Source organism: Mustelus asterias, chromosome 7, assembly GCF_964213995.1.
Source record: "Mustelus asterias chromosome 7, sMusAst1.hap1.1, whole genome shotgun sequence".
In the NCBI taxonomy this organism is placed as follows: domain Eukaryota; kingdom Metazoa; phylum Chordata; class Chondrichthyes; order Carcharhiniformes; family Triakidae; genus Mustelus; species Mustelus asterias.
Genome location: NC_135807.1, coordinates 59,993,465 through 60,018,294, shown reverse-complemented (window position 1 = coordinate 60,018,294; position 24,830 = coordinate 59,993,465). Strand labels below are relative to the sequence as shown.

Here is a 24,830-nt window from a genome sequence, read left to right as displayed (position 1 = left end):
TGCATCAAGAAAAGGCTATTCCATATGACTGATCCAGTTTCTTGAATAAGTCAATTGAAAGATAGATCAAGAAGATGTCAGCTACTTAGATTGTGAAATGTGATTTCAGTAAAGTATTACCAAGCTCTATGCACTAAAATCTGCTTTCTCTTTGAAAAGCCCAGAGGCACGCACTATTGGAGCTTCTCTGCTTAAACAGCCAAGCCAAGCTAAACAGGAAATTGGATGTAGTTTATCACTGAATAGTCTGCAAACTGCACAGGGGCTCTAGAGACAACAAATTGCTCAGTAAGATGAACCAGGTGCACAAAATAAACCAAAAACAAATTTCCAAACAGTGGGTGTATACAATCTCTCTTCCCTCCCTTCCCCTCCCCAACTATTACATATGCCCACCCCTGCCAGAAGTGGTTGGTTGTGAGCAAAGCCGATAATGTTTAATGGCAAGCTGGGATGATAAAAAAGGAATAGGTCCCCACAGTCTATAAATCAAGAATAGTTGTTCAAAATATATTACCTTTTGGTAATTTATTCTTAGTAGAATGTGTACCAGATACAAAACCACTTTGTTTTCCTGAGAATTCTGCATCCCCATTGTACGGGTAGATCCCTTACACTTGCGGTCTAGACGGGATTTCCAGCAGACCAGTGTACAAATTTTTCCTTAACTGAGGATGCATTATATATCTATTGGCAGATTGCTGGATGCCCTTGTATTGATGGGCTAGATCTTCCAGTCTCCAGAGAGTCGGAGACTGGGTGACCACCCCCACCCCACCCACACCCCCCACCCACCCCCCACCACCACCCCAAGATGCTACTGGGACTTTGCGGAGATCCTGATGAACTGAACTCTGCAAGAATTGCTGAACATCTGATGGGCAATTGCTCTGGTCCCCGCTGCAAAAGTCTCCGACTTGAGTTGTTTGAGATTTTGAACAATTACAACTACTTAACCTGGACAGTTACCCAGAAAATGTTCAACAGAAAAATCCTTTTTTAACTCAAAGAACAAAGAACAAAGAAAATTACAGCACATGAACAGGCCCTTTGGCCCTCCAAGCCTGTACCGACCATGCTGCCCATCTGAATTAAAACCCTTTACCCTTCCGGGGACCATATCCCTCTATTCCCATTCTATTCATGTGCTTATCAAGACGCCCCTTAAAAGTTACTATCGTATCTGCTTCCACTACGGCAGCGAGTTCCAGGCACCCACCACCCTCTGTGTAAAAAATCTGCCTCATACATCCCCCTTAAATCTTGTCCCTTGCATCTTAAACCTATGCTCCCTAGTAATTGACTCTTCCACCCTAGGAAAAAGCTTCTGACTATCCACTCTGTCCATGCCCCTCATAATGTTGTAGACTTCTATCAGGTAGCCCCTCAACCTCCGTCATTCCAGTGAGAACAAGCTAAGTTTCTTCAACCTCTCTTCATAGCTAATGCCCTCCATACCAGGCAACATTCTGGTAAATCTCTTCTGTACCCTCTCCAAGGCCTCCACATCCTTCTGGTAGTGTGGCAATCAGAATTGAACACGATATTCCAAGTGCTGCCTGGGCATCTATACAATTGATCCCAAATCCCCCCTGATAAACTCACTGTTCATTCACTGGGTAAAGGAGGAATCTGTAGCCAGTCTTTCCTTAACAGTTTTATTCACAAAGCCCAGAGAACACAGGCATAGGCTTCCAAAACCTCCTCTCCCACAGTTGGAAACCGGTTCTTATCTACATTAGGAATAATGCTGTAACCTTTCCCAATTAGTAATAGCTACTCTCACTTATAACTAGAACATTCATTTCACTGTAATAGGATTACAACGTTAACAACTCCCATTGACTCCCTGACTGAACCCCTAATTAACCCTACTGACCCCCACCCCTCCCCGCCTCACCCCAATTACACCCCTATGAAGTGCTTCGAAAGGTTAGTGATGGCACGAATCAATTCCAGTCTCTCGGACTAGCTGGATCCACTACAGTTTGCCTACCGCCGCAATAGGTCCACAGCAGACGCCATTTCCCTGGCCCTGCACTCAACCCTGCAACACCAAGATAACAAGGACACCTATGTAAGACTCCTATTTATTGACTACAGCTCAGCCTTCAGCACTATTATTCCCATGAAACTCATCTCCAAACTCCGTGGCCTAGGTCTCGGCACCTCCCTCTGCGACTGAATCCTGAACTTCCTAACTCACAGATCACAATCAGTAAGGATAGGCAACAACACCTCCTCCACGATCATCCTCAACACCGGTGCCCCACAAGGCTGTGTTCTTAGCCCCCTACTACTCTTTATACACCTATGATTGTGCGGCTAAATTCCCCTCCAATTCGATTTTCAAGTTTGCTGACGACACCACCGTAGTGGGTCGGATCTCAAACAATGATGAGATAGAGTACAGGAATGAGATAGAGAACCTGGTGAACTGGTGCAGCAACAATAATCTCTCCTTTAATTTCAACAAAACGAAGGAGATTGTCATCGACTTCAGGAAGCGTAAAGGAGAACATGCCCCTGTCTACACCAATGGGGATGAAGTAGAAAGTGTCGAGAGCTTCAAGTTTTTAGGCGTCCAGATCACCAACAACCTGTCCTGGTCCCCCCATGCTGGCACTATAGTTGAGAAAGCCCACCAATGCCTCTACCTTCTCAGAAGACTAAGGAAATTTGGCATGTCAGCTACGACTCTCACCAATGTTTACAGATGCACCATAAAAAGCATTCTTTCTGGTTGTATCACAGCTTGGTATGGCTCCTGCTCTGCCCGAGACTGCAAGGAACTACAAAATGTTGTGAATGTAGCCCAATTCATCATGCAAACCAGCCTCCCATCCATTGACTCTGTCTACATTTCCCGCTGCTTCGGCAAAGCAGCCAGCATAATTAAGGACCCCACGCACCCCGGACATTCTCTCTTCTACCTTCTTCCATCGGGAAAAATTTACAAAAGTTTGAGGTCACGTACCAACCGACTCAAGAACAGCTTCTTCCCTGCTGCTGTCAGACTTTTGAATGGACTTACCTTGCATTAAGTTGATCTTTCTCTACATCTTAGCTATGACTGTAACACTACATTCTGCACTCTCTCATTTCCTTCTCTATGAATGGTATGTTTTGTCTGTATAGCACGCAAGAAACAATACTTTTCACTGTATGTTAATCCACGTGACAATAATAAATCAAATCAAAATCAAATCTGACCCCTTCCCCCCCTGGCAACTCTTGCTGGATTCCCTGACTCACCCTCCAACATGACCTGACCAACCCCCAGCCCACCTAGCGGCTCACCTGTCACCCTATCCATCTGTGACTTTGCCATCCTAACCACTTACTAATCTACCCAGTTGCCACTTCACCCAGCTTCCAGCCAACCATCCTACTCACCCTCCTCAGCTTCCAGCTGCTCATCTACTACCCTACCCAGCTGCCACCCTACCCATGAACCCACTTACCTCACCCACCCTACCCACTAACATACCCACACATTTGCCCATTCATTCATCCAATCATTCATTCATATATTCACTTACACACCAAAAAGCTGTTTAAATGTCCCAAAACCTTTCAGTGTTAGAGAACACATCAGAATATGGCAGCTAGTTATGTAAAAAGGCCTTGTCTCTCCCCACCCCACCCTGATGATCTCACGTTATGAGGAAGCAGTTCAATGAAAGATTGCTCTGCATTTCTGAAGAAGCTGGGATTGGAAGACCCAGCCAGAAATACAGTGCTCCATCATAATGCAGAAACATATGAGCGGAGTAGCAAACCCAACGGTGAGTGTCGCTTTGCAAAGGATTTGGGCCATTACATATTTTTGTAATGTCTTGTGCTCAGTTTCTAAACTCCTGCCTTCAGAGCACAAAATCACAATGGGGTAATTTTACCCCCACCAAAAATGTTGGGTTTTGAGGTTAGATGGGATGCTAAAATTTTAAAACGTCTTAAACCCATCATCCATCCACCTTCAACACCTCCCTCATCCTTCTACTTGTGGTTTTAATGGAGGTGGGATGTGGGTGAGCAATCAACCACCCATAGGATAAAAACAAAATACTGCGGGTGCTGGAATCTGCAACAAAAACAGAAAATGCTGGAAAATCTCAGCAGGTGTAACAGCATCTGTGCAGCGAGAATAGAGCCAACGTTTCGAGTCTGGATGAGGTTTTCCAGCATTTTCTGTATTTGAGCCACACCCAGGGACTAGTTCTCAATGTTGCTTCTTGTTTCTTTTGTTTTTAATTTATTTTGTCCATTTAATTTTTCTCCAAAGCTTCAGTTGCATTAGTAAATATCCTTGTGTGGACAGGGAGGAGTTAATAATTCCAGTGTCAGCTTGATTCACAAACTCCTCCTCCTTGATATGGCATTATTATTCCGCTTTGAAGTGTGGGACATAATGGATCAGGTTTAGCGTGACCTGGATGTAATTTAACACTGCCATGCTATACCTTCCTGATTTGAACTGCATTAATCTTTTACAAATCTGGAAGTGGAGCATAAATATAGATTTATATTTATTTAATTATTATTTTTGTGATTTCTTTCCCCATTATCAGTAGCACAGTAAACAGTAAAATTTATTTATTTCATTTTGTATCTGCAAAGCTCTTTGTCAAATTTTATGATTGATACCCCAAGGTAATGAGCAGTTTTTATTTTCTGTTACATAATGAAATGCTAGAGCTGGAAACAGATCGTAATGTAGATGTTGAAGGTGGATAAATCTTCAGGTCCTGGTAACCTTCATCCCAGAGTGCTTAAGGAAGTGGCCCTGAAAATAGTAGATCCATTGGTAGTTATTTTCCAAAATTCTTTAGACTCTGGACGGATTCCTACAGATTGGAGGATAGCTAATGTAAGCCTACTAATCAAAAAGGGAGGTAGAAAGAAAACAGGGACCCATAGACCAGTGAGCCTATCGTCAGTACAGGGGAATCTGCTAGGGTCCATTATCAAGGATTTCATAACTCAGCATTTGGAAGGCAGTGGTATAATCAGATAAAATCAGCATGGATTTACAAAAGGGAAATTATGCATGATGAAATTATGCTTGAGGATGTAATGAGTAGAGTTGACTGAGGAGAACAAATGGATGTGGTTTATTTCGACTTTCAGAAGGCTTTCGACAAGGTCTCACATAACAGACTACTATGTGAAGTTAATGTACATGGGATTGCAAGTAATGTCTCGAGATGGATAGAAAGCTGGTTAGCAGATAGGAAAAGCAAAGATTTGGGTCTTTTTCTGATTGGTAGTCAGTGACTAGTGGGGTTCCGTAGGCATCTGTGCTTGGATCCCAACTGTTCACATTATATATTAATGATCTGGAAGAGGGAACTGAATGTATTATGTCCAAATTTGCAGATGATTAAAGAAAGTTGGGTGGGAGGGTGAGCTGTGAGGAGGATGTAGAGATGCTTTAGCATGATTTGGACAGGCTGAGTGTGTGGGCATATGCATGGCAGATGCAGAATAACATGGATAAATGTGAGGTTATCCACTTTGGTAGCAATAATAGGAAGACAGATTATTACTTGAATGGGTGTAAATTGAGAGAGGTGGATATTCAGCGAGACCTTGGTGTCCTTGTGCATCAGTCGCTGAAAGTAAGTGCACAAGTACAGCAGGCAGTAAAGAAGGCAAATGGTATGTTGGCCTTCATAGTGAGAGGATTTGAGTACAGGGATAGAGACATTTTGCTGCAGTTGTATAAGGCGCTGGTGAGGCCACAACTGGAGTATTATGCAGTTTTGGTGTCCTTATCTGAGGAAGGATCTCCTTGCTATAGAGGGAGTACAACAAAGATTTACCAGGCTGATTCTTGGGATGGCAGATCTGTCATATGAGGAGAGACGAAGTCGGTTAGGATTATATTCACTGAAGTTTAGAAGCATGAGAGGGGATCTTATAGAAACTTTTAAAAAATTAACAGGTTAGACAGGGTAGATTCAGAAAGAATGTTCCCACTGGTGGGGGAGTCCAGAACTACGGGGCATAGTTTGAGGATAAGGGGTAAACCTTTTAGAACTGAGGTGAGAAGAAATTTCTTCACCCAGAGGATGGTGAATGTGTGGAATTCACTACCACAGAATGTCGTTGAGGCCAAAACGTCTGATTTCAAGAAGAAATTATAAAGAGCTCTAGGGGCTAAAGGGATTAAGGGATATAGGAGGAAGGGGGGATTAGGATATTGAATTTAATGATCAGCCATGATCAAAATGAATGGACCAGCAGGCTCAAAGGGCCGAATGGCCCACTGCTCTTTCTAGTTTTTATGTTTCCAGATAAAAGAATACACAGCAGACAGTGGTAACTTCAAATCATATAAACTCACAGCACTGAAGGGGGCCATTTGGTCTGAACTGTCTATACTGGTACTTGGCTAAAGCTTTTGAATGCTGAGGAAGAAAGGTCTGAAAACCAAATGTGGCAGTATTAGAAGAAAAGGGCCATATAGACCTCGCCTAAAGTTCCCATTCCAGATGGTTTTTGATTGGATAGAGTGCTTCTTGAGTGCTCCAGCCACATTATGGGGAATATCCATAATGTTTGCATAAGCATAAGGGCACAGTGCCAGGGACCTGAGTTCAATACCGGCTCGGGTGACTGTGTGGAGTTTGCATGTTGTCCCCGTGTCTGCGTGGGTTTCCTCCAGGTGCTCCGGTTTCCTCCCACAGTCCAAAGATGTGAAGGTTAGATTGATTGGCCATGCTAAATTGACCCTTAGTGTCAGGTGGATTAGCAGGGTAAATACATGGAGTTACAGGAATAGGACTTGGGTGGGATTGTTGTCAGTGCAGGCTGGATGGGCCAAATGGTCTCCTTCTGCACTGTAGGGATTATATGATTTATGGCACTCAAATACATTTAATTTTCAGGTTTCTAATCTTGTTCTAGCATCGTGGATGACTGTTAATTGCCTCTGAATGGCCTGGCAAACCACTCAGTTCAAGGGCAATTAGGGATGGGCAAAATTGATGGCCCCAATGCCCACAATCCCCTGAATGAATAAAAAATGGGGGCTTAGTATATGTAGGACATAGATAGGTCTCAGCACCAGATAACATAGGGCTCCTGTTGTAATATGCCTTTTAGGGCTGAAGTGTCAAATTAAACTTGAAATGTTAACTCTTGTTTCTCTCTCCGCAGATGCTGCCAGACCTACTGAGTTTTTCCAGCATTTTCTGCTTTACTTTGCTGTTAATAGGCCCAATCCTCCCAATTTCTCCTTAGACTCTGGTTTGGACTCAAGAGACTGAATCTTCTCATTTTAGTCCCTGCCAAAATGGCAGGGTAGTTTCAGGGCTGGAAACACAACTCTGATTTGCAGGCCTTGTGGTTGGTCTTTCCCAGAGCAAATTAATCATCAGCCCATCCCTAGGGACCCCAACCAATCAGGGAAGGTGGGTGGGATGACAAGCCTAAGGCAGTGATGAAGTGGACCCAAACAGGACTCACTGCAGTGAAAACAGGAAACAAATCCAGTGTGAGGGAGGAAAGAGTTGCAGCATGGATAAACAACAACAAATTATATCTTTACAGCACCTTTAATGTACTAAAATGTCCCAAGGTGCTTCACAGGAACAATATAAAATAAAATATTACTCTGCTACATAAAGAAATATTAGGTCAGATGACCAAAGATTTGGTCAAAGAGGTAGGTTTTAACGAGTGCCTTGAAGGAGAGGAGTGAGGTAGAGAGGCAGAGAGGTGTGGGGAGGCTATTCCAGAGTCAGATCATGAGTAGACAGTTGGTGGAGAAAGAATTGCAGAACCTGAGACTGTCAAAGGACAAACAAGTTACAGCAGCTGCCTGGATACTTGGTGCACACTTTGCACTATTTCTACTCAAAGCAGCTGACCATTAAAGGGGCAGCACCGTGGCATAGTGGTTAGCACTGCTGCCTCACAGCGCCGGGGACTTGGGTTCAATTTCGGCCTCGGGTCACTGCCTGTGTGGAGTTAGCACATTCTCCCCGTGTCTGTGTGGGTTTCCTCCGGGTGCTCCGGTTTCCTCCCACAGTCCAAAGACGTGCGGGTTAGGTTGATTGGCCATTCTAAATTGATCCTAATACCAGGGGTATTAGCAGGGTAATTATGTGGGGTTACGGGAACAGGGCCTAGGTGTGATTGTGGTCGGTGCAGACTCGATAGGCCGAATGGCCTCCTTCTGCACTGTAGGGATTCTATGATTCTAAGAGTGGCAGCCTGTGACTCCTGTGGAAATCCTTTGAGGGAAGCAACTTCTTTTGCAAATCACCTAATATCTGTGCCCTGTTATTCTTGATCCTTTTACGAGCGGGAATAATTTTTTTCAATCTACTCTATCCATCCCCCCTCATGATTTTGAACATCTCTGTCAAATTCTCCTGTCATGATTGGTTCTGTAATTGAAATGTACGGACAGATTGGGAGAAACATCTCCTACTGTTGAATGTTAAAAGAAGTTTAAGCTGCTCCCCTCCTTTGGTCGACATGCAATCTGTTTTGAAATGGAAATGTAACACCATTGGTACTTCCAATTTCAGGGTCTTGTAGCTGTAATTATTAGTTTTGATAGCTATGTCTATTACTAATGTTTGGCTGAGTTGCAAAGGCCTAAAGTAGCCTCAGCTTAGTTGGTGCTCTATTCACATGGCAGCGCAGGAGAAAAGATTGACTGTTTTAAGAGGTTGTAATAAGATATTCTGCTTTTGATTTGGTTTTTGATGATATTATTTGTTTTAATATCAAGGGATTAAACCTTTTTTCTATGGTGTACTGTTTATTTGTTCTTTCCAGTATCAATGGCAGATTTCTGAATGAGTGCTTTATTAGGTTGTCACAGGTTTAATTTTTTTATACTTTCATTTAAAATAATTCCCTAATTCCTATTATTATTGCATGGCTCCTGAGGACTGTGACTGGTAGGTACTGGGTGAGTATCTATGAAAGACACATTGGGGCATGGATCGACATGATTCTGTTTACACAGCTGGTTTTAAGAGTCTGTTTGTTTAAGTGGGTAGCTTTATGGACTATTAAACAGCTTCCAACTGTAATATTGAACATGTGTAAATTCTCTTCCTAAAGTGGATAATAGGTAAGGGAGTGAGGAGGTGAAGGGTGAGAGAGTGAGGAAAAAGGGGTGAGGGGCTGATGGGGTGAAGATGTGCATGTGGGAATGCGGGGTAGAGTGAAGGGAGCGTTTTAAGGTGGTCAAAAGGTTTAACTCTATATAGATGAGTCACTGATTTCATAGAAAGAACTGAGCTAAGTTTCTTTTGGAATGGAGGTGGGTCTTTTAACCTGCCCACCCTGGTCTTGGCCTGTCTGGACTGCAGAAATTCCAAGCCGTCTTGAGATGAAGCTGGGAATGGAATGGAGGATTAGTGTCATCTCCCTATTCTTGCCTCCAACATGAAAATTTGGTCTATGATGAGTTTCTGTTGTGCAGTCATCTCCTCCAATCCAGTGAGTTGCAGACACAGCATCTAACCCCCATGTTGCTGGAGAAAAAAGCTCTTAATTGCCTTTTTCACTATCTCAATTGATTTATGGCCAGACCAATTCCTGCTGACAATACAACATATCTCAAGGACATCTAGAAGAAGGTGGAATTGTCCTAGGATCCTGACCTGACCTCCTTTTCCAGCCCTTTTCCACACCACACATTCCTGAAGCCATCTCTACCTGGCTGGGAAAATTCTGCCCAAGATTTCTCTGAGGGTGATTACTCTGAACTGGGAAGCCCAGTCCGAATTGATCTGTACTTGGACTTCACATGTCAAACCTAGCTGGCACAAAGCGATTTGAGCCAAACCAAGAGTCTGTGCAAAGGGCAGTGGATATGGGCACTTCATCTTAAAGTCAGTTCAGCACCAACATTTATAACCAATCCCTGGAATCAACAAATGTAAGTTTTTATGTAATGCTACCAATTCCATCACTGGAGGGGGCCACTCAGATTCTGGGGTTTGTGCCAACCTCCAGTGCTCTCTTCTGTGACTCCATTCCCTCCAGATCCTTACATGTTATTCATTTTTGAATAATTATCTTTTCAATCACGTTCCCTAATTGCCCTTGCTCAGCCATTTCAGAGGGCATTTAAGAGGCAACCACATTGCTATAGATCTAGAGTCACTTGTAGGGCCAGACCAGGTCAGGATGGCAGATTTCCTTCCCTAAAGGACATTCATGAACGAGATCGGTTTTTATGACTTTTAATTCCAGATATTTCATTGAATTCAAATTTCACCATCTGCTGTTGTGGGATTTGAACCCGGGACCCAGAGCATTACCCTGGGTTGATGGATTACTGGTCCAGTGACAATACCACTATGCCACCACCTCCACTGTTAATCCTGGTCCAGCTCCTGTCTAAAGACCCCTACAGTTTAATGTTTTAATTTACACATTTTTCAAAAGTTGTCCCCATATTGTCATATATTGTAACGATAATTGATATTGGACAATGAATTCACTTTTATAGAATATGCTGTAGTACTCATTAAGGCTGCCCAGTTTACACTTCAAACTGGTCCAGTATTGCCTCATTAAATACTTTTCATTTGTTTGAGTGATAATGAAGTTTCCAAACATTAATTAAAATTGAAGTTTATTGGCATGCTCATTATAGGGCAATTAAAACATCTGGACAATATTTTGTGGATGTCAACTTTCACTTATGATATGTTTATTTCCACAATTGAATAAAGTCAGATGCAGCGCACAATTCTTTAACCTCAAGTGTTTAGGCCTAAACTTACTTTTTAGGGTTCTTTCTGAGTAAAAGTTATATAAATACCATCTTCAATGACTGAAATCTGATAGTGTGATCTAGATAAAATGCTTGGATAATTTTAGATAGTTACTGGAGATTTCATACTTGGGATCAGGCAGATTTGAGGTTACTATCAGATCAGACTGATCTTATTAAATGGTGGAGCAGGCTCAAGGGGCTGAATGGCCTACCCCTACTTCTTTTTCATATGTTTGTTAAAAAAAATTCTTCATAATTTTTTTCACAAGAAACATTCAAATAGGGTAGCAGGGCAAAAAAATGGATATAAATCCAAGGTGGTATGAAAGAAAACTAATGCAATTTACACTTATTATAATATTACAAAAATGTCTAGAAATATGAAATCACATAGGTTAAACTTTGTCCTATTTCTTTCTATGTAATGTACCTTGATAGGTGGGACCTTTGGCTCTTCTTTTGTAGGCATCTCTTTTTCACTTTGTGACCTGCTGGGCAGAGTCTGAAAGGACGGGTCATTTTCAATTCTAGGTCTTTTCTCCTGATAGTACTCCAGGCTGTGCTGTTCCAGTGGCTTTCTCTTTTGTAGCTCAAGATCTTTGTTAGCATTTCTAACTCCCTCTGATGTAGAAAGGTCTGAGGATGGGGACGTTAGTGGTGGTGACTGAGGGATGTACTTCGATGTCCTTAGTTGGTTTTCTTGACTTTTGTCCTCATTTTCAGAATGCTCGTCCAATATGGAGTTTTCGGAGAATGTAGAGGTATGTTGTTGCTGAGATATGCACTGTGCATTTTTCTGTGGAGAATCGGGGTTATTGGTAACAGTGTCAAGCTCTTCGCAATAAGGTGAAGATTCTGAGCACATAGGAGCACTACATTGTTCAAGGGTACTTTCCTCATTACTCATGTTAGGCGCCGGTTCACATATGTCACTGTTAGACACACTAAAGGAATCAGAAAGTTGAGGTGGAGTAGAAGTGGAAGGAAGCAGCTCGAAAGACATGCTAGATATCCCCGGGGAAGGCATCTGTGGATCTACAGCATGCTCAGATTGATACTCAAACTCCTTGATACTTTGTGTAATGAGATCAGGCTTTAAGTCATCTGCCAGCATTTCTTGTCCTGCCTTTTCAGGGCTATGCAGGCAGGACTGATCAAAGGCAGAGATACTGGACTCAGGAGGCTTGTTTTCATCAAGGTTTCCACAAATATTCGGTTCAACTTCTTCTGCTATCTCTTCCTGAATAACAGATCCATCTGAGGTAATGTCTGAGCACAAGGATATTAGTATATCGTCCTCTTTAGCAGTTTTGGATGGTTCTTTGGCCGGGATTTGCTGTATGTTGCATTGTGTTTGCTTTAGATCTGTATAAGGCACAGGAGTTTCTTTGCTTACACGCTCAATACCAGATGTGATCTCACAGGGACCTGATATAGTGTGTGGTGCTGAAAATAAGCATCTGTCTTGATTTTCAAAAGACTCTTTTACTGATTCCAGCTTTATCGCTTCTTCTTGTGTTACACCCATCCTGAATACAACAAAAAAAAGTGAATGTAACAATTACGACGTAGAAAATGTGGCAACTTATTATTAATGTCTTGAGACAAAAGCAGATTATCTGCAGACAAAGGTTAAAATGTGAACAAGCATGACAATTCAATAAAATGTGTAGTGGATAGGGGGTAGTCGGGAGGCACTGAGTGCTGCAACATGAACAGAGTGAGGAAAGGTAATCCTTGATGTGATCTGAAATAGACAGGAGTAAACTGAATGGATACTGCAGCCTCTGTCTGTGAGCAGCAATGTAAATTAACTGAGGTTTTCTTATCTAAACAGTACCAGAAAAGAGATAGGTCAGGAGCAGAAAGCACACTGTCCACCCTTTCAGCAATAGTTACTGAATCGGACAAAATAGGAGAACAACTGAGGGAAAGTTACGTAAATAAATTTAAAAACCATGAAACAGAGGACACAGAAAGTGCTAAGCTTGTTGTAGCACCCTCCAAGCACAAATAAATAAAACCACAACTCACACTGTAAAGGGGTTCAGCTGCAATATCAAAGAACCACTACTGTGCTTACTTTTGTCCATAATATTGTTCAAAAAATTTTTCTTTCCATTGTTCTATCTTCTTCTCTTTTTCAATCTCTTGTCGAATACGCAACTGCATTTCAGGAGTAAATTCACCTGCACATACGTGTGTGAAGTAAAAAGAGAATCATCTTTGTTAGGATGTAACTTTAATGTTTATTAAAAATATTTTGTAACATTGCAGTGCCCTCAGGCCTAGGAAATCTGATTCAGAACATAGGATAGGAATTTCTGGTCTGGTGGAAATTTCCGTCCTAAGTCAATGGATCTTTTGCTAGTCTGTCAAATTTTCCACCCTGCCTGCCACGTTCGAAAGACGAGCTGATTAAGTGCATTGCTAAATTCTCCCTCAGTGTACCTGAACAGGTGCTGGAGTGTGGCGACTAGGGGATTTTCACAGTAACTTCATTGCAGTGTTAACGTAAGCCTATTTGAGACACTAATAAATAAACTTTAAAACTTTAAACGTTTCCTGCGGCAGGTGGGGCCAGAAAATGCCGTCCTTAGATTCATAGAGTCATAGAGGTTTACAACATGTCCTTAGGGACAGGAAAAGGCCATTAGACCCTACAGCCTGGCCTACCATTCAGTGAGATGATGTGTCCTAACTCTTTTTACCCCAAATTCTATAAAACCTTGATCTTCAAAAATTTATCAATTGCAGGTTTAAAATTATTAATTCAATTAGTACCTACTCATTTGTAGTGGAACGTTCTACATTTCTATCACCCTTTAATAGACAAGTGTTTCCTTTCTTTTCTCCTGAATGCCCGTATCTGATTTTAAGGTTATGTTCCTTGTCTTAGATGTGCACACTAGTGAAATAAGTTTCTCTCTATCCACTCTATCAATTCCAATCAAGACCCTAAAACTTCATTGATATTACCTTAAACGTTTAATAGGAAATATGAATTTGAAGATTGAGGACAACCTTTTTAATCACTATTTGGAGTTAGTCAAGTACACTTTTACGTTGCAAATGCATTAGTATATTAAGAAATATATTAGAATCTTCTGGCCTGTATCAGAATTAACTTGTAGGATTCCTCTTTACATTTACATACAGTGCATGCCTATAACCCAAATATCAGCTTGTCAACAAAGGATTACAAAGGAGATACGGCACAGAAACAGACCATTCCATAGGCCCTCCCTATTTGTTTGTGCTGCACTCATGCCTCCTCCCATTTTTTCTCATCTAAATCTACTGTTGTAAACATCTATCTTCTTTGCTTCAAGCTCTCCTGGTAATAGCGAGTTCCACATTCATACCATTCTTTGAATGAAGAATTTTCTTCTGCATTCTCTATTGGATTTCTTGCTGTCTAATCTATATTAATGGCCTTTCATTCACTCACTTACCCACAACAGAAACATTAAGTTGAATTTTTGCAGAATTGGAAAGACTCTAAGGTCTTTTAAAAATGACTCACAGGAGCCAGGTGTGGATGTCACACCCTCATTTCCGACAGATCTAATTTTTGCTGGCGGGGGAAAGGGGACGGAGCATGATTCACGTAGGCAGGAAACCCAAACTCAGCAGGGCCATTTGAACTTAGTGCTGCATTCAAACAGATTCAACTTTCGATGTTGCAAGGGCCTTAACCCACACTGTGGGAGTCATGAATTGATGGATTAGACGTGGACACTCTTGAAGTGCAGATAAGGTCTCTGTAATGGCCAGGATATTACATTTTTAAATCTGCTGCTCTTTGGGGCGGCAGGGTGGCACAGTGGTTAACACTGCTGCCTCACAGCGCCAGGGACCCGTGTTCGATTCCGGTCTCTGTGGTGTTTGCACATTCTCCCCATGGGATTTCTGAGGATTACTTGTGTCGCTGAATTACTAGTCCAGTGACAATATTACAATGCCATTGCCTTTCCTAAATGTGAGTAGTAATGCCTCTGCTATCTCTTCCCTAGATTCTTTTAAAATACACAAGTACAATCCATCCGGACTAAGGGTTTTATCCTCTTTGGGTTTGTTTAGTTTACTCAACACATCCCCTGTTTAAAATTTTAAATGCACATATCTCATTACTCATCTCATCCATTAATTTCATGTCTCCCTAGTAAATACCAAAGTGAAATCATTCTTTAATAATTCTGCTTTTTCTTTATCCTTATCCATGCTATTAACATGTTTATCCCTTAATGTTTCTATTCCGATCATGGCCTTCCTTTTTTATTGATGTCCCTATAAAATATGTTACCATTTTCCTTTAAGATGGTTGATCATTTAACTTCTTACTTCCTCTTTGTCTTCCTTTCAATTTACAATTTTTTAAAAAACTGGGATTAAAAATTGACAGTATCACCCAATCAGTTTAGTTGGGTGTGGTGCTGAAAGAAAGTTGTTAGAAGCTACTGATTGGATTTTAGGGTCTGCCATTATTAGTTTGATGCACGGTTGGTTTCCAGTGAAATGATGTTTTCTGAGAAATGCAGTCACAGGGGTGTGTTCATTGTCTGTCTTTGAAGAAGATTATAATTGTGATGGCTTGTATGTCTTGGGGAAGAAAATCCATATTCTATGTTGGGTCATTAGATCCATTAAGAATTAGGTTCCTCTAGTAATTGGCAAAATACCTGGCAACAATCATGTGACCAAGTTGCCTTGGAGATAAATAATAGAATAGCAATTGGTCAAAAGGAAGCTAATTATCAGGATGAGCAGATTGTGGGTATGGCTCTGGTCTCAAGCAGGGATTTTAGTTTTTAGTTTTAGAACAATTTAGCTACAGAGCAAGGAACATCTCTTTCTAGTAAAATTCATTTGAAATGTGTTGTGTTGGCTGAAAGATTTTAAACCTCTTATTAACTAAAAAATTCTTAAAAGTGAATTAGGTATCTGAGATAGCCAAGCTGTGTGAGAGAGGTGAGAGACAGTGACAGCGATATTAATAGGAAATATATAGATAGCTAGAGAGAGAGAGATATAATATCCCAGAGTCAAAGAACATCAGAACCAGGAGAGTCCTGATCTGAGGTGACTATGCCTAAGAAGCTAGCTACGTCTGTGTTGAACTGTGAAGTGGTTGGAAGAAAACCTTGCCGGAAGTAAGACAAAGGCCCAAGAGATCTTAGCTCTTACATGAATCTTCAAAGCAGTACTCAGTTAAGTAGTTAATCCCAAATTTTGCTGAGTATCTGATATGAGGTTTGGGGTGTCAGTCAAATTGATGTGGTAAAAATTCAGTTTAGAAAATAGGTAACTGTATTATTTGTATTTTGAATATCTTTAACTGATCATTTAAGATAGAACAAAGTTATGAATATTCAGCTTCTTGGATTTTTATTCAGCAAAATTCTTTTGATTTAAACCGTGAACCTCGTGACCTCAATCTTTTAGTAAATACTTGGATTTTCAGATTCCACATATTAAGTAAACACATTACTGGTCTCTACTGAGAACATAATAACCGGTGATCCCATCCAGGAACTATAATCTACTGCCTAAATTCAGCATTAAGAAACTTCTCAAGGAAGTTTTTGTGTATGCCCAACAATTGCCTTATGTGAAGAATAATTTTCTTCATGATTAGTTGCAAAATTTGTTTGAGATTGAGAAGCTGTTTTTGCTGCAAATACATTAAATGGCTTTATGCAAGCATTTCTGTAACACCAGTTGCAGGATTGCTCAGGTGTGAAAAAGAGATAGTGAATGAGTTGAAACAGTGATGAGTTTTACTTAATTTAAAGAATGAAGCTGAGATCCCTATATTTAGGATTTTCCCACAGTGCACTGTTATGATGTATGATGCAGGTTGTGGTGAGTTCCAATGCCTGGCTAGGTTAATTTTTTCACCCATTCATGGAATGTGGGCATTGCTGGCTAGCCCAGCATTTATTGCCCACCCCTAATCGCTACAGACCTTGTGGTGTCGGTACACCCACAGTGCTGTTAGAGAGGACATTCCATTATTTTCACCCAGCAACAGTGAAGAAACGGTGTTATATTTCCAAGTCGGGATGGTGATGTTCTGTAACATTGAAAGTAGTGAACTCGGTCCCATTGCTCATGTGAAATAAATTGAGAATGAACCCAGTCTTATTAGAGCAGTCAACATCCATGGCGAAATGAAAAGAGCAATATTGATAATCAATAAGAGAATAATGGATTACAAACTCCAGTCTGTCAGTCAGGTCCACAAGAGAGCACAATTCCCCTTCCTGCAAACTATGTTCTGGTTCATTTTTGTCCTAAAAAAAACAATTACAACGTACAAGAAATAAACATTTTTTGGAGGAGCTTAGCATGTTTGAATGACATTCTTCCGTCTTTATTTTAATGAAGGGCATTAATCATGTATTTTAAATAGGTAAACATCTCTAGTAAAATAAAGGACCGAGGAATGTTATATAAGCAAGTTAAGCATTCATGTGCAATTATCATCAATGCTAATTTTTAGCTGTATGTATTAGAAAATGTTTCAATAGCTTCTAATTACAACAACAGCAACAACAACAATTTCTAATTATACAGGGTTGGATTTTCAAGGAGTCGGAGGTGTAAAAATGGCGATTGGCACCTGATTCTGGGATTCCTGACCCCATTGCTGGTGCCCCAATTTTCACCAGTGCAGATTAAGGGTGTGGATTGGTTCGAGTCGTGAATCTGCACCCTGCACTCCTGACCTGGTCAGCTCAATTGTGCATAGACATGTCCTAGTCCTCCACAATATTCTTGGAGTTGGGCCAGCTTTTAAAGGATTCATGGTTCACGGCACTTCAAAGGTGCCAAGCTATACCCATTGCCCATGACATCTCATACCCTCCTTGCAAAGCTATCGCTCTCTACCCATCCCCTGAAGCCCCTCACATTATTGATGCCAACCCGTGCCCCTCTACCCAACCCCATGGTCCCTCATAGTGTCCAAGCCAAGCCATGGCACTTCCATGCCCTTCCACCCACTATACAGTCTGAACAGAACCAATGAACCCTATAGTAACTATAGGATGTGTGAAAAAGTTTCAAAGGAACAGTTATTCATTCATAACTTTCTACTTTCTTAATGCAATTTCCTTTCACTACAGCCCTATAAAATGTCAATCAGCCAGATACTTTAAAGAATCAATAGCTGAAACTGCATTCATTTGAAACGTCTTTATCTTACGTAAGTAAATATCATGCAATTGACAGAACAGATTAGATAGCAAGAGCTGTCAATCAGGAACATTTTCCCTGGGACGCAGCTGTTTCAGCAGATTATCAGCCACATTTCATTCTGCATTCTGAAGGGTAGTTGGTTCAGGAAGGTAGTTGGGTCGGGTTGGGGGCTGGGTGGTTTAGATTGGGATGTTCTAACTGTGAAATATGACTGAGCAGATGGAGCCTCAGACTTTGCAATTGTCAAACATATTTGAGGTTCTCACAACCTGTGTGGGCAAAAGTGGGGTCTGCAAGGTGGATGAACAGGTTGGCCATGGCACCATGATTCAAGAAGTTGTCCAAGTAGGGGAAGCAAAAACAAATATTATAGTAGGCAATAATAAAGTGAGTGCGATTGGCAATGTTCTCTGTAGCACACAGCAAGAGTCCGGGAGGCTGTGATGCCTGCCCGGTTCCAGGGTTCAAGACATCTGCTGAGGGCTGGAGAGGAATTTAGAGTGGGAGGGGGGAGAATCCAGCTGTCAGGATACATATAGATATCAACAATATAGGCAGGACAATATGGGTGGCACGGTGGCACAGTGGTTAGCACTGCTGCCTCACAGCGCCAGGGACCCGGATTCAATTCCGGCCTCGGGTCACTGTCTGTGCGGAATTTGCACATTCTCCCCCTGTCTGCATGGGTTTCTTCTGGGTGCTCCAGTTTCTTCTCATAGTCCAAAGATGTGCGGGTTAGGTTGATTGGCCATGCTGAATTGACTCGAGTGTCAGAGGAATTAGCAGGGTAAATGTGTGGGGTTATGGGAATAGGGCCTGGATGGGATTGTGGTCGGTGCAGACTCGATGGGCCGAATGGCCTCCTTCTGCACTGTAGGGATTCTATGATTCTGTGACAAGGAAAGAGATGCTGCCCAGTCACTATGAAGAGCTAGGCACCAAATTAAGAAGCAGAGCCTCAAAGGTAATAATCTCTATTGTTACCTGAGCCACGTGCAAATTGGAATAGGGGAAATAACATTAGGGAACTGAATGCATAGCTCAAAGACTGGTGGGAAAAGTGGGTTCTGGTTCATGGGTCACTGGCATCAGTATTGGAGAAAGTGGGGCTGTACCATTGAAATGGTATACCTGAATTGTATTGGGACCAGTGTTCCAGCAAGCCACATAATCAGGGAAGTAAGAAGGGCTTTAAACTAAACAAGGGCAGGGGCAGAGAGTGGTCAAGCTTGGCACGATGTAGCAAATCAAGAGGTAGAGGCAAGGCAGGAAAGCAAACTAGTAATATGGGAAATGAGGATCAGAGGATGGCAGGACGGGACAGAAAGGAAAAACCTAAGTATTTTGATGAGCACTTGAAACCATTACATTCAGGGATATGGAACGTGTGCTGGAAAATGGGATCAATGCGACTTTAGTGGTAGTTATTGTTGGTACAGAGTCAATGGGCTAAAGGACCTTGTCTGCACTGTATGACCCTATGACACTGATATTCAAGACTGGCGGGGGGTGATTCTCCCAGCCCACTGTGCTGCGGGCAGGGAGACATCAGCTTAAGTTTGAGACTGAAGTTTCCAGGCCCACTAGCGTCTACCCCCCGCCCGGAGTGGTTCATTCCAGCAAGGTTTAATCCTGCTCCCCGCTAATGGGGGACAGGCAGCTGACCCCACTGGAGGGAACAGAAGAGATGGAGGTTAGGAGTCAGGGGCGGTGCCTCCTGGGTAGTGCCAGCCTGGCAGTGCAAGTCTGGCCCCTGACACTGTCCAAGGGGCAACCTGGCAATGTCCAAGGGGTACCTTGGCAATGTCCACCGGGCATTGGACAGTGCCAAGGGGTGGGGCTAGAGGCGGTGGGTCCTATTAGGGAGAGGGGTCTGTGGGGGGGACAATCGGTGGGAGTGGGGGGGTCCCATTGCCATTCTGCATAGGGATCGCGGCAGAGGGAGGGAAGGGGGTGAGCGGGGCTGGCCATCTGGGTGAGGTGGGGGGCGGTTTGCTGAGGGTGGGGTGGTCAGGCCTGGTGGGGGGGGGGGTCAGAGTGATCAGGACTGCGGGGAAGGGTTCGGAACTGCCGGAGGTGGGGCTTGGGTCGGGGAGATTGAGGCTAGTGGGGGGGGGGGGAGTGGGGGAGACATCGGGGCTTGCCCAGGAGGCCAGCGATCAGGGGTTGGGCGGGTCGAATGGGCAGCGATGCAGGGCCGCAGGGCTGGCCAGTGATTGAAATGACCAGTGATCATAAGGCCAGCAGTGTGGGGCCACTGCTCATGTGCCAATCTCGGCGCTGACAGATTGGTACATGCGCAGTAGCCCGTTCAGTGCTATGCTGCCAGCCTCTCCAGCGGGAATAGGCCCCACCCCCTGTTTTCAGTCTGAATCTTGTTGGCACACTCTGCAGTGCTCAGAGTGTGGGAGATTCATTTTGAAAATCCCACTTTAAAAAATTGGCGGGAGTCACTCATTTTCACATAAATTCGGTACTTTGATTTTTTATGGGAGAATCAGCTCTAGAGGTTACATAGATAACAAAAGGACAAAACTTAAGGTTCTCTATCTGAATGTACATTGCATTCATAACATAAGTGAATTGAAAGTGCACATTGAAATAAATAAATATGATTTGGTAGCCATTATGGGTCACACATTAGCATGGATAGAAGATTGGCTGGCTGAAAACAGAGTATGCATAAATGGGTCTTTTTTGTGATTGGCAGGATGCAATCCTGCAGGAGCCTGTGCTGGGGTCTTAGCTTTTTACAATGTATTTCGACAAGGGGAACAAAGGCATGGCAGCTAAATTTGCAGATGATACAAGATAGGGAGGAAAGTATGTTGTGAAGGGGACATAAGAAGTTTGCAGATGGATATAAATAGGTTGAGTGAGTGGAAAATGTGAAGTTGTTCACTTAGGCAAGAAGAATTAAAAGGCCGAATATGATTTAAACAGAGAACAGCTGCAGAATTCCAAGGTGCAGAGGGATTTGGTGTTCTTTGCACAAGTCACTAAAAGTGAGTGTGCAGGTATGAGAGAAATTGAACATAAAAGTAGGGATGTCATGCTTCAGTTGTACAGTACATTGGTGAGACCACATATTGAATACTGTGTGCACTGTTTTAAAACTGGGGATCACCCTTTTAGGACAAAGATGATTAGAATTTTTTTTATCTCAGAGGGTTGTGTGACTTTGGAACTCTCTGCCTCAGAAGGCAGTGGAGGCAGGCTCATTGAATATTTTTAAGGCAGAGGTTGATAGATTCTTCTTAGGCAAGGGAATCAATGATTATTGGGGTAGATGGCAAAGTGGATGTCGAAACACAAACAAATCAGCCATGATCTTATTGAATGGCGGAGCAGGCCCTAGGGACCGAATGGACTACCTCTGCTCCATTTCGTATGTTCGTAGTCAGATCAGGTTGCGATGGTAGTCAGGGGGTAGAGGGGGATGTAGTTGAACTGGGAGGGGTGACCAGGTCAGGACAATGATCATGTTGGTGGCACATTTGGGTAGTCAGGGGGTAGTCGGGTCAGGTTCTGTGAGTAGGGGGGGGTTGGTCGGGTGATCAGGGCATGATGGGGAGCGGTAAGGGTGAATGATTGGAGGGTTGGTTTTGTAGTTACCCAGATGTTAGACTAGGTTTTAAACTGTAATACCATGGAACCGTCCCAAATCTCTAACTCTAGCAGAGTTTCATGGGGAGCAGGTGAATTACCTATCAGAAATGGAAACTACCTGGGCAATTCCCACAAAGGTCTACGCATCAGGACTTCCACAGGGTCCTGACATACATTTTCAGTGCTATGTCCAATTTCCAATGTTCCGGAAACCATAAGTTTTTTTGACCATTGTGCTTTCAGGTGATGTCGCCAAAGGGCATGTAAGAAATGAGAGTAGGCCAAGGATAGTTCCTTAGGAGACACCAGTGGGAACAGTGCGGGAGCAGGAAGAGAAGCCTGTCTATCTATGATTAGATGGATAAGAATGCAATTATGTAAGTGTAATCCTACCCAGTTTGAAGTGTTGGGGAAGAATGATGTGGTGAACAATTGTCAAAGGCCGCAGAGAATTGAGAAGGATAAGGAGGGATAATTTACCATCATCACTCAGATGCCATTTGTAACTTTGATAAGAGCAGTTTTGGTGTTCTTGTACGGCAGAAACCAGAATGAAGGGATTCAAACATGAAGTTCAAGGCGTTTGGGTGTGACCCTTTTACAGACCTTATTTCTAAGATTTTCAGTATCAACCCATTCCTTTTCCTTCTGAAGTCACTAAAAAGTATATATATTTGGTTCAAGGTAGTTATATCAATGAGCCTTCAATTCATATAATAATTATGCTCGCCTCTGGGCTACCACAGGGTCAGGCACAGTGAGAAAGGCCAGTTTTGTTTTGCGTCCACAAAATGCTTTTCTGCTTATGAGCATTGTAACTGTGTGCTGTAAATGTTTCCATTTATAAATTAACATAGGGCAGGATTTCCATTGGATGGCTGTGGGATCTTCAGGGCTGCTGATGTCTACAGGGTTTTGTGTGCCCTGCATGTCCTGCCGCCAGGGAACATGCCGCGGGGGGGCCATCGACAGGACTGGAAGATCCCGCTGATGGGAAGGACCGAAAAATTCCGGCCATAATATATCTAAATTCATATTTACTGGACTTAGCCAAACTGTACTGAAGTAAGATTCTATTTTCATATTTATATCCTTTCAAGAGAAATTATTTTTGGTTTATAATACAGAATTACAAACACTCTAAAATGTCGATGCACTAAATAAAATGCCAGAATCAGAATTTGCCTGAATTCACCTCTAAATCTGTAATAATGTCTGTTAGTTTTCCTCTCCCTGTTACAAAAATGAATGAATTATGGATATACCTGAAGTTTAAGTTTTAATAAGCCCATGTCTTTGGGATTTAAATTTTCACAGTCTCTAGTTACAACCGATATTTATTCCAGAAGAAAGTAGTGATTTGTGTCGGAAAGATTCCCTACACTGCTATCATTATGGGTTTGAACCTAACTGAGTTAATGCTCAAAAAGACAGCGTGACGCATTTGTGAAGTCTCCAATAAACTGCTCAGTGGACAACAATGCAGATTTTACACAGATATTCACATTAACTTTTACTGAACAGTGGTGCCTGAAATTCAATGACAATTGCATACTGTGTACATTACTTGGAAGTGCTGTGAATATGAGCTCTGTTTGTGAGACCGGTAAGTAGGAGCTCTCTTGCACTCACCCTGCTATCTGGCTGCTTGCCTGCTAAGCAGAGGCTGACAAAAGCTACAGTAACAATGCTGTGAAGGCCCTTTTTTTTTTACTATTCAAGGGGGAAAAGATTGAGAAATATTACAAAAATATGCACACAGAGTACACAATATGCAATGATTCCAACTTTAAGACAAGCATAAAATTTAAATTTCAGTTTGTATCTCACAGGATTAGATGTATTGATGAATTAATTGTACCTTCTGCTAATCGCTCTTTCCAACCTTGTGCTGCGTAAGCAAAGAATTCATTATTCAGGGCTGAAGCACTGAGGCGAGAAACACCATCACACCCAACCTAAAAACAAGGTAATCGCAGCATGAGATAGAATTAAATAAACATTACATTCTAGAAATGTTACTCTACCAATTGGGAACAAAGATTTCAAATTTTCTACGGAACTGTTTGTGCATTATATGCGGCAAGCAGTCAGGATTGGATTAAACTGTTACACATTGAGATTGTAGCTGGTGAATTTGCCTCAGGTACGAATCAATATTGAACTTCTCCCAAAAAAAATAATTTGATGTAACTCGCTTGCATTCAGAAATTGTCCCAATAGCATAGAGGAACCATTTAGCTCTGTATATCAATGGTAATTGACCTCAGTGGGTATGTTTCTACATCTTGTGCATAAATTGCACAACATATCCTGCAGTGTACTGACACTTGGAGGGAATTCTCCCATTTTGAGGTTAAGTGTGATGTTGGGCCCCTCTGGTGATGCCTTTTTCGCTGGCCGGAATGGTGGGATCCCATGCCAGATTCTGCGATTGAAAACTCATTAATTATACACAGACAAGTTTCCCCCAGAACTACTTGGTGGCCAGCAGCTGATTCGTCCACCTGCTGATTCGTCCACCTGCTGATTCGTCCACCTGCTGTCAACTGGCAGGTTCGAAAGCCCTGACTTTAAATTTAAATATGAGTCAAACACACTCATCACTGTCTCCAGCCACCTGCCTTCATCAGACCCTCCAACATGTCAAGCACACTGAAGCAAAAGGCTAGTCGTCTCAAAAAGAAGGTAGCACCTGCTTTCAGCTCCAGGATCCTTGAGGCCCTCATTTGGGGAGCCTGGGCCCTCTGGCATGTCCTCTACCCCAGTGATAGCTCAAAGAAGCACATGAACTGCACCTCTCCGGCCTGGGAGGCCATTGCACTGGATTTCAGTGTGGCTGTCACCTGTCCATGAAGTACCATCCAATGGATCATCTCATCTGCTCCATCAGCTAAGTCTACTCTCAGCGCCCTGCACTATCAAACTCTCAGCACAGCATCATCTACTCAAACAGCTACTCCCTTCACAGATCATGCATCCATTCGCGGGGGACACATATCAACACTTACTCTCTCTACAAGACTTTCACAACACCACCATCCCATCTGTCTTGATGCTCCAACTCTATTCTCTGCCCCTTCTGGGTAGGGCACACCACACACAAGGGATATGCATTTCAGCCAACCTCTGCTCCATCCCCTCTGATCACATCTCTTCCTTTTGTACCCATACAGGTCAAACTTGCGTACGACAAGCGAGAGAAAGCCCAGACCCGGGGACCCGGGGAGGGACGGCAGAGATCATCAGTCTCACCGAGATT

The 24,830-nt window shown here is 42.6% G+C and overlaps 1 protein-coding gene across 1 annotated transcript in view; it reads right to left on the bottom strand.

The window, feature by feature from the left end:
- LOC144495476 (putative Polycomb group protein ASXL3) overlaps positions 1 to 24,830 on the bottom strand; it is a 196,500-nt gene that overhangs the window by 4,824 nt on the left and 166,846 nt on the right. The window contains exons 9-11 of the mRNA XM_078215493.1: positions 23,430 to 23,526; positions 12,840 to 12,945; positions 11,187 to 12,285 (exon numbers count right to left, since the gene is read on the bottom strand). Coding sequence (XP_078071619.1) covers positions 11,187 to 12,285; positions 12,840 to 12,945; positions 23,430 to 23,526 — 1,302 coding nt within the window. The remainder of the gene's footprint in view (positions 1 to 11,186; positions 12,286 to 12,839; positions 12,946 to 23,429; positions 23,527 to 24,830) is intronic.